Source organism: Xiphophorus couchianus, chromosome 8, assembly GCF_001444195.1.
Source record: "Xiphophorus couchianus chromosome 8, X_couchianus-1.0, whole genome shotgun sequence".
NCBI classification, from domain to species: Eukaryota; Metazoa; Chordata; class Actinopteri; order Cyprinodontiformes; family Poeciliidae; genus Xiphophorus; species Xiphophorus couchianus.
The window spans coordinates 5185508-5196584 of record NC_040235.1 but is presented as its reverse complement, the minus strand read 5'-3'; the positions used below and the strand labels follow the sequence as shown (position 1 = coordinate 5196584).

Sequence of the window (11077 nt, the reverse complement as noted above, 5' to 3'; positions counted from 1 at the left end):
TAACTTTAAAACAGACATGCCTGCAACAGCGGAGCTTACAAGTTTCACCAACACAGACATTGTCATTCTGAAATTCATCAATCGGACATGAAGCAAAACAAACCAAGAGACAATAGAAACATCAGGCTGCTGGTCATTAATGATGACACAACACAAATTCAAAGCAGTTCAGAACAGCGGATAGCAATCGGATCATTTTGACACTTTATCAGTTTTAACTCAGAGCCCTGAAACAACATTAACATAGCACAATTACAAATTACAAAAACGCTACAACATTAACAAAATGGAAGAGGTTTGTCCCAGTGTGAGACCTGAGAAATCGCTGATTGGACAATAGGCATTAATACGTAAATACGCTGAGTCCTACTTACGTCACCGCCATCTTGAAAGTGGCAGTGGAGAGAAAGTGCTGCATGGACTAGTTTCAACCGTTTTATAGTACAAAGTGGACCCACCTCCTTTACCTTTCACAGGTAAGAATTAAAGATAATAATATAAATTTACAAGCAGAATTTCTTGACTTTGTGGCCGGTACTGTGCATTTCTGTGGTGGAACAAACTTCCAACTTTTGTTTTTGCTCTCTGACGTTAACTTCTGATTTCAGCTCAAAGTTTCATCTCTCTGCTGTTTGAAGGTTAATTTACAAGATTAATAAATTATTGATGAACTAAAATCAAATACGACAAACAGCTGATGTTTCTTTTCTTCTCTGGACAAACTGCTTCATCATTTTATTTCATGGTGTCAAACTCTGGTCTCCACCATTAAAGTTAGAAACAACAATTTCATGTTGCTTACATTTAAAATGAAAAATTATTTTTAATATTTAGTCTTAGATTCAGCCGGATTATTAAGTAGTTAATTTATGATGAAACATATAATACACTTATAGAGTTTATAATTAACTAACTAAAATACTTCCTGTTCAGGTTGAATCAGTGAATGTAAATGTTGCTCCATGTCTCCATCTAGTGGACTGATAGTAGAAGTGCAGCAGCTGATGGCAGCTTCCTCTGCCTCTCTGCTGTCTGACTGCATTCACCTGACACTGATATGAAGCAGAGAAGAAGAGCCAATCAGAGGAGGAGCAGCTGATCTTTTTCCAGCTCTAATGATGTAAAGGATGATCAGAGTTGATGTGCAGATGAATGATGTGTTTCCTCTGCAGGTGAAGGTAGAAAGTGTGTGTGAGCTGATGTGAATTCAGCAGCATGGATCAGTGTGAGGACAGAGAGGAGGGAGTCCCTCCCTCTAAAACCACTCTGTGTGGGGAAGATGAGAGCCAGAGCAAAGGTCAGAGGTGAGGTCACCATCTCTAACTGTCCACAGCCCTTTTCACACAGCGTTCACTATATCAGGCCAGAACAGACGTGATGATGAAGCTGCTGCTGCTCCTCTTTGCTGCTTCATCCAGACTGAACAGATTAAGTTTTAATCATCATGTTTCTGTCAGGATCCATCAGAGACTCAAACCAGAACCAGAACCAGAACCCAGTTGTGTGTCCTTGAAGAGTGACAGGTCAAGTGATAAACGCATTGACTTTAAATCTCCTGGATCTCCACCATCAGAGAGGTGAGCTGTTTCTAACTGCTGTAACTGTTCAATATTTATCTGTCATTGTGGCCATGTGACAATAACATTATCATGATATTACACAGAATTTCAGGTTATTTTATTTTTATATGTATTACATCAATGACATTGATGTCTCCAAGATAACATGGTACCATGGAGACAGTGAAGTCCAAATGTATAATTGGTACTGCAAAAATTAGTGAAATAATTTCTTTGTGATAATCAGGTCCATTTAGATCTACAATCTTTACCCAGAGCTTCCCCAGGTCCATGTAGTTTAGAGTAATCTCAATATTTGATCTGATGTTTCCCTGAGATCCATTTAATCATCATTCAGGTAGTGACACTGCCCCCTACTGGCCAGTTATTGACACCATACATAAGCAATTACTGCTGATGAATAACAGGGAAAAAAAATAAGCTGAATAAATTCACTTTACAATCAGGACAAATTTGCATAAACTATTATATTTCTATAACCATTTAGCCACAAACACTTAATTGCATTTTCTTCTGTTTGGCATCAACTTAACCCTCCTGTTATGTTGCAGGTCAAATTGACCCGTTTTAAAGTTTTGTTTGTTTTTTTAATAGTTGGAAGTATTTTCTTGCATGAAATTGTTTCTATTTGTCTTAATAGGTGCATAATAGGTAATATTAACTGAAAATGTATTCATTTTACACATTTGCAACCCCGGCTGCGTCTACTTTTTACATAAATAGTGTTTGGGTCAATTTGACCTGGCAGTCAAGTTAAAGTGCAAAAAAAGATTAAAAAATGTCCAATTGTCCAATATCCACATACATACATGCACACACACATAAGCTTCTCACTATTCTTTTAACTTCACTAGGAAACTGAGCCAACCATGAGAAACAACTCATTTAAAGTTTAACTCACTTTCACACAAACACAAAGAGCCTAGCATAAATGTTTGGCTGTTGAACTGGACCGTTCAAGCTAATTTTCTATTAGCAGCTTTACAAATCTTTTACATTAAATTTACATTACCAAGGTACATTAAGACAAACTTTTATCTTGGATTTTTTCTATTCTTCCTGTTTCTTTTCTCTCTCCCTGAAGGATAAGTCATTTTTGAGACATTGTTTTGCTAACTTAACTTCTGACCAAAGCTTTGGACGTTTGGATGCTCACTGCACGGCAGCTCATGTTACCGGCGAAGCATGTGGTACTTACTGTGGCCACCATTGGGCCCCAAGAGCAATATATTTGTTTTCTTTTTATCAATAAATAATGATTTCTACATACATTATCAAATATATATTACTGTAAAAAACAAATCACTTCAAAGTGAAATTGTGTGTTTTTGATGTTATGATGACAGAAATTATTACTAAAAATATATATAAAATATATCAGTTCCACTGAGGAGACCCCTTAGTGGTGTTGGGGCCCTAAGCAGCTGCTTAGTTTGCTTATGCATTGGGCTGGCCCTGACTGTATGCAAGCGTTTAGCTTGAAAAGCTAGCTGAAAAGTTCCTTTGTTAGTAATTCTATCACCAGGAGAAATTACAAGTTTTTTGTAGTATGTTTAATGTCTGCTAAAAAGTTATTTTTGAAAGGTATTATTAATCTGACAAGCCACATCAGGAATTATGTCCTAATTTATTGATACAGATTGTATGGCATTCACATGGACGTTTTGGCTTTATTCTTGGCACAGAAAAGGAAAAGATTTTCCAGTAACTGTGGGTGCATTAGCGCCTCCCACTCCTCCTTGTCCCCACCAACTTGCATGATAAAGTTACACCGTTGTGTGTGTGTGTGGTGGGGGGGGGGGGGGTGTATGTATGTAAGTAGGTATGTATGTAGGGGTGTGTGTGTGTGTGTATGTATGTGATTAATTGTCTTAAAAATATTGCGAGAAATGATAATATTATTTGAAGACCATTTTAATCTGCTATGTAATGATAATGACATAATGAGGCATCCTGCCAAAAATAATTAATATTACTTTATTACTTTATTTTCAAAACAACACTTAATACTGGAACTGGTAAACAAAATGAACAAAACAACCAAAAATAAAATGGACTCTCAGTCTGCGTTAACAAAAAAAAATGCTCTTGAATAAAAATTAAACACAACATAAAACCAAAGTGGAAATAAAAACTACATTCAACCAAGAGCACAGATTATGAAGTATGTATACTATATTGTCCTTGATAATTATAAGATAAGATAGATAAGATAAATCTTTATTGTCATTGTCACAAGGACAACGAAATTCAAAGGGTGCCATCAGTCGGTGCATATGCCCAAAAACAAACAATAACTGTCTCACAATTCACAACGCAAGAATCAACAAACAACTGGCAAAAAAAAAAAGTAAGAATAGCCACATTCTCACATACATCATTATGATGATTAATGGTTGTTTTTGATTGCATTTAGTTTTGTTATTGCTATCGGGTAGAAACTGTCTCTGAGACGGTTGGTTCTGGTTCTGGTTGCTCTGTATCTTCTGCCTGAAGGCAGCAGTGTGAACAGAGAAGGTCCGGGGTGAGAAGTGTCCTTTGTGATGTGTTGTGCTTTTCTTAGACAGCGGTCGCTGTGCAGGTCCTCCAGTGAGGGGAGAGGGCAGCCAATGATTTTTTGGGCTGTATTCACAACCCTTTGGGGAGCTTTCCTTTGAGCCGTAGTGCTGCTGTTATACCATATGCAGATACAGTAGGTCAGTATGCTCTCTATGGAGCACTTGTAGAAGGACACCAGCAGCTTCTCCTTGATGCTGTTCCTCCTGAGAACCCTCAGGAAGTTCAGTTATTAGATTTAGATAGAGTAGATGGACATATCCGACTACCTGATGCAGTAGTTCACTCCTCCCTTACACTAAGGAAATGAGGAAGGGAGTCAGTGAAAAGCACAGGAGTTGAGCCTTTTTTCATCCAGAGTCATCAATAGAAAGAGGAAAAGGCAGGAAGAAACGATAAAGGTGATGAATTAAAATGAGGTTGATCATTTTCATTTATCATTCGATTAATTGATTTATTGTTTATTGTGACAGGGCTTTGTATGTATATCTGTGTATGTGTGTGTGTATCTGACAACAGTTAAATAATTCCATCATAGGATTGCATTGTAAACCTGAAAACATTCAAAAATCAGCATAAAGCTTAAATCGCAATCATTGAAAAATCTTAAAAAATATCAAAATCCAAATCATTTGAAGACAGAAAACGAAAATTTTTCTTGAATTTTGTGGACTTTTGAAGATTTTATGGGGCTAAACTTTGCATAAAAGCTAAAATATTTCAAAAAGTACAGTAGTAAAATTTAGCAAAAGATATAGCACAGTTCTGCAGAAGGAGCCGAACATTTTGATAGATACATTGAAAAAAATAGTTAAAGTTTGCAGAAGTAAAGACCAAAAATCATCAACAGGATCTTAATAATGCATTCTCACTGATAGAAGAACATCAGTGAATAAAACAGGTCTGTTTAGATCCACATTCTTTACCCAGTGCATATCCGGGTCCATCTAGTAAACAGAAATATCAATATCTGATCTGATGTTTTACTGAGATCAATTTAATCATCATTCTTATAGTGATACTCCCCCTACTGGCCAGATATTGAGACCATAAGTAAAATAATACTGCTAGTGAATTACAGGAAACAAAATATTTAACCAGAATTAACATACATTTCTGCTATAACCTCTAAAATATATGTAAAGAATAAACAAATAAGGACATAGATATATTAAGTATTATACTGACATGAGACTTGAAGCACAAATATTTAAATGTGTTTTATCCTTTTCTCCATCAAACTATTTTCTTCCAGATGAAACAGACTCATTTATTTAGTTTAAGATTAATATTAACACACAAACATGAAGGCAGAAGTGAATTTCTTTTCTAGGTTGATATTTGGATTGTTCTTTAAATCTGACAGATTAATACTGAAAGAAAAAAAGTTTTAAATTAATTTCATGATTTCAGGTTCAACTCTGAGCTTCAAACATTATCCAACATGGTGGATTATCTCATGTGGATCTCATCCAGAACCAGATGGTTTATAATTGACCATCTGGTTCTGAATGAAGCTCCATCAGATTCTCCTCTCAGTCATTTCAAATCAACATGTTTGTTTCAGAATCAGATCTTTCTGCTCTTTAAACAAGGCTGGACATTATTCAGGAGGATCAATGATCAGGAACATGTTGGAGGATTGGACCGGTTCTGATGGGAATAATTTAAAACATCTGGTTGATGATCTGTTTGTGGAGTAGATTAAAAAATAATCTACTCCACAGAAGATTCTTAACATGAGTTTTTCTATCAGGATCCATCAGAGACTCAAACCAGAACCAGAGTCCAGCTGTGTGTCCATGAAGAGCAACAGGTCAAATGATAAACACATTGACTTTAAATCTCCTGGATCTCCACCATCAGAGAGGTGAGATGTTTCTAACTGCTGTAACTGTACGAACTGTTCAGTCTAAAAAGTTTTTATTTCAAATGTGTTTGTTGTGAGCTCAGCTCATTTCCCAGCATTTCTATGTTCATATGTGAAATCAGGGGCTCATCTACATACTTTCTGAGGTGTATGCAAACATGTTATCGGCGCATAGGCGCCGGAACAATGGGGACCAGAGGGCCATTGGCCCCACACTTTACAACCCTGGCCTGCCCGTCGGCTGGTCCCACCAGACATTTACACAGGCGGGCAAATCACTCGGGCAATCCGTGACTGACATGAGTCTGTGTTTATATACAGACAGAGGTACAGACTAAACCTACAGCACTGAGATCTGGACCAAATTTAAGGCTCCAGATCATAACAGTCACCCAAAGGTTTACACACATGCGGCAGCTTTGGGTCGGGTTGGGATCGTGAACCGGCCTCACATCTGAAAAAAGGCTTGAACTTTGATCAATTCTGCCTAAAAATTAAATGAGATTTCTGTATTTGTCACCATATATAGCACTGTGACAATGTTTTCTTTCTAATGGCATTGGGGTGACAAAAAATAAAAAGAACATCAGGCCATGTCCGTTTACGGGTCCGGACCAAATGCTCCCCCACACTTTGCGTAGAGCAGATCATTTTTGCTCAGGTTGAAAAATAATAGCATTATTCTTTTTTTCTTCTTTGCTCTTCCAAAAGCCAATCAGCCATCAGTAGCCATAAATATCAATTTGGAACAAACTTCCAGAAAACTGTAAAACAGCTGAAACACTGACTTCTTTTAAATCTCAACTAAAAACCCACCTGTTTAGGATTGTATTTGAAATGTAATCAATTACAAATTTATTGATGGAACCTGACTTAATGCTGTGTTTTGATTATTGATTCTATATTGCTTTGTGTTTCTGTGTTTGTAATGATGTAAAGCACTTTGAAATGCCTTGCGGCTGAAATGTGCTATACAAATAAAATTTGATTGATTCATTGATTGATTTAATTAAAACAGAAAAGAATTTTTTTTTATTTTTTATTATCTAATAAAAATGTTGTTACTATTAACAACATTTAGGAGTAATAAAAAAGTTATATTGTGTCAAAACATCTTGTAGGTAGCGAGTCTGTGTGAGTCTGTGGGGGTGAATACGCCAAAGCCTAAATGTTATTGATCAGTTTACTTTTGTAAATTTGGCAACTTGGCTCTTTTTCTGTAAGCTAAAAATGAATGAGTGGAGTTTGAATCCTCCCGTAGTTCTAAGAGCGGTCGTTTGGATCCTGCCAGAGCTTTTTACTGTGTGCACAGTTCTGGCGGTTTGCTGGTTTATGAGCTTTTTGTGTGTGTGTGTGGTTTGGTGAACTGAAGAGCTGACGGGTCACCCGGTTGGACAACTGTTTCACCGGGTGCTGGTGCATTCATACCAATGATGTAATGATGACAAAACCTTCATACAAACACAGTGTTTTAATACCGTCGATCTCTGTATTCAGCTGTTCTTAGGTCGGTTGCAGGTATTTATCCCCTTTTACATTTTTCCAGACTCCTTTTCGGAAAATGAAATAAAGTCCATTCCGCCATCTAAATGCTCTGTGTAAAGCTGCCTTCTGCATGTTCCCCACCGACAACTTATTTTCCACCAGATCACTATGACTGCAGCGCATGGTAGACCCAAAAACATTGTCCTCCAGTTAAGGGATGTTTACTGTTTACTTTGGGACAAACCCACTGAATTTATTGACACGTGCCATCATATCAATTGAACAAGTGTGCGCGCCTGACATTCAAAGTGCGTAACAGAGGTGACGAAACACCCATAGCTCCCCCACCTCAAAAATGAATCCGGCGCCACTGCTTCGGCGACTCCCCACACCACCCCCCACTATGACATAAACTTGTACAACTCATCTTTAATTAAAGTATCAATATAATAAAAGTACATATATGTGAATAAATTGCTGCCTACAGTGCAATTAAAAAAGAATGAAACAAAAGACAGGGCAATATTTCATCATTTAATATATAAGTGAGCCAAAGAGCCACTTCTGTTAGCCTGTGTCTAGAACCGCCTATGGGCTGCATGTTTTCTTTCATTCTTATAGCTTGATAGGAAGTCTTATCCAATCTGGTCACCCACATTAATACAATGGTGAAATAATATTGACCACAAAACACTATATTTATAAGAAATATCAATGATTTTTCCTACACAATCCTAATAAACGGTTTCACTTCACAATATTTATTAATTTATTTATTAATCTATTAATCTATTTGTATGATTTGTTCTTTAAATTGCCATTTATATTATTTTTCGGTCTCAGGAAATGATTGAGGGATGAAGAGACTGATGTCTGGTTCTTTAGGTTATGATGGGTATGCGGTGTTCCTCTCCAAATCCATTCTGTCTGATATCAAACAGTCCAGTGTACGCCACTGAATATCTCTGTGTTACAGGCCCTGCCTTTCCCTAGGGGGGGCGGTGGAGAGCAATGGATAGGAGCAGGAAGAGAAGAGTGGAGTGTGTTAGCTTGAGAGACTCGAGCTGTGGAGTAGTTGTTGTTGCTCACCTTGCCAAGAGGAAGAAAGTTCTACAAGCTTTCATCTGCCTCTTCCTTGTTTTGCTGCCAGCAGAGCAGGACCTATGAGCTTGTTACCAGCAAACAAGCCAAAGTAGACACCAGCCTGTTCTGGACTTACTTAGGTAACACTGGGGGCTCGCTCCGGGATCACTCTGCTAGAAAAAAAAGAAAGCAAAAGAAACGGGGTGGGGAATGGCAAGAAATGGATGAAGCAAGCTGAAAGAACTTTGTGGGAGTTCCCAAGATGGCTGTGACTGGCGCCAATGCTGCTGCCGAAGTATCAACGCACTTGGAGGGAAGGAGCCAAAGAGTAAGCTTAAACCCCTTCCTGATGGATATAGAAGAGACCCGACAGGACAATGCGGGTTTGTGTGATGAAATGGAGTAGCGTGGTGATGATCAGCGGGTGACGAGTATGGAATTAATTCCAGCCGCGAGCGAAGCTGCTGATTACGCTCTACCATGGCCGCTTACCCCGCCGCCATCAGAACATTACAACCCCTTTAACAAACTGCGGTGAGACTTTAGCCCATTTCTATCCAAGTCATGGTGGCGCTGGAAACGTAGCATCCACGCCTCATGTGACGACATGTTATATGGATAATAAGGCTGATAGCCGAGGTGTACGTGCTGTTGACAGATTTCCTCTTTCCCCGCTTACTGCACCGAACTGGGAACGCTGTGTAGCTTCATCTCTGACCAACACGGTACCACTTATTCATCAGTCAGAGGGGTTTGGCCACACACTACAAATTTGTCCACCTGCACGACTGGATTTCCCTCACATGCGCGGAGGCTCCATACATCATGTTGTAGCACCATTTGGCAGAGTAGAGAACAACCACAGATTTTGTATTTCACCCCAGCTGCAAAATACAGTCTGTGATCAGCACTCCGGTTCCTTTAATCTTGTGCATGGATTGAATGACATAGGCAGCAGTGAGTGTCAAACATGTAATGAGAAGATTCCAATACTGCGGCCAGGCCATTTTGATGGAACAGGTTCATGGAAAGGCTTCTTTTACCAGTTTGAATGCTGTGCTAAGGCTAATCACTGGACTGAAAAGACGGAAGCTGTCCAGTTAAGGTTCTGCCTCACTGGTCCGGCTGGAGCCATTGTCCATAAGAATCCCAGATCAGCTGATTGGAGCTATCGGCAGATTGTTGAGGAGGTCGAAGCTGCTTACGGACCTTGTTCGGAACATGCTGCAGCTATTGGCATCAAACTGAAGCAAAGAGTCAAGAAAACTGGAGAAGCTCTACATGTACTAAGAGATGGCATCTATGAAAAGGTCTCTGTTGTTTATGCCAACTGTACAGAGAGGGAGCAAGATCACATCAGTGTGGAGATTTTCTTTAATGCTCTAGCAGACCCTGATCTGATCCAAAAACTGTTAGGAGCGACCGTGCACCCTTGCATTGGATAATGGAATAGCCCAAAGATATGAAGCGACAAGGATGGCTGCCCGTGCGGTCACACAATTGATGCAGCCCACCACACACAACTTGACATCTCAGGGGGCCAGGTTACCAATGGTGCATGAGGGCTGCGACCTGTCCCAGTGGGAGCCATCCGAGAAACATCGACAGCAATCCATCTCAAGTAAGAACAAACAATTAAGAATGCGTACCCACTGCCTCTGATTCAAGAGTCTCTGGACACCCTCTCCACTGTGAAGTTCTTCATCACACTCAACCTAACATCTGGATACTGGCAAGTGGAAATGACACCTCAGGCAAGAAGAACCGCTGCATTCTGCACACGTAAAGGGCTTTTTGAATGGAACGTGATGCCTTTTGGACTGTGTAATGCTCCAGCCACTTTCCAAAGGCTCATGGACCGTGTCCTGACAGGGTTGCAATGGGAGACCTGTTTGGTCTATCTCGATGACATTATAGTTCTAGGACAAAACACTGGTCAGATGTTGGAATGACTGGAGCATGTGTTCACCAGGCTGCGTGCAGCTAAGCTCAAGCTCAAACCCTCCAAATGCTGCCTGTTTTGGGATCAAGTAATTTTTCTAGGCCACAAAGTTTCGGCTGAATTTGTTGCCACAGACCCCCAGAAGATTCAGCAGATACAGGAGTGGCCCATGCCTCAAAACGTGGGGGAGGTGCGGCAGTTTATGGGGCTGGTTTCATATTATCGCAGTTATGTGGAAAATTTTGCCACCATTGCCAAGCCACTCCACGAGCTCACCAAAAAGTATGCACGTTTTACTGGACAACTCAATGCCAGGAGGCTTTTGAAGAACTCAGACGACGCCTAACATCAGTGCCTGTCCTCGGCTACCCTCTGGATAGCGGTGAGTTGCTCCTTGATGGTGATGCCAGTGACTGTGGTATTGGTGCTGCTCTCTCTCAAATACAGGAGGGGGAGGAGAGAGTCCTGGCATATGGCAGCAGATATCTGTCGGCTACCAAGAAGAACTACTGCACCACCAGACAGGAACTCTTAGCTGTGGTGTTCACCTCACACTTCAGA

At 39.8% G+C, this 11077-nt stretch overlaps 1 protein-coding gene across 4 annotated transcripts in view; it reads left to right on the top strand.

Moving 5' to 3' along the window:
* Nucleotides 1–1273: 1273 nt before the first annotated feature.
* The window catches only part of LOC114149808 (stonustoxin subunit alpha-like), a 63948-nt gene continuing 54144 nt past the window's right edge, over nucleotides 1274–11077 (top strand). For 2 of the 4 annotated variants that reach the window (XR_003596590.1, XR_003596586.1), the window contains exon 1: nucleotides 5893–6006. Coding sequence is in view for 1 of the 4 variants with exons in the window: in XM_028025919.1 (XP_027881720.1) it covers nucleotides 5939–6006 (68 nt within the window). In the remaining 3 variants the exon portion in view is untranslated. Of the gene's footprint in view, nucleotides 1305–5892; nucleotides 6007–11077 lie in introns of those variants that run through there. The other 2 variants (XR_003596589.1, XM_028025919.1) reach the window with 2 other exon arrangements.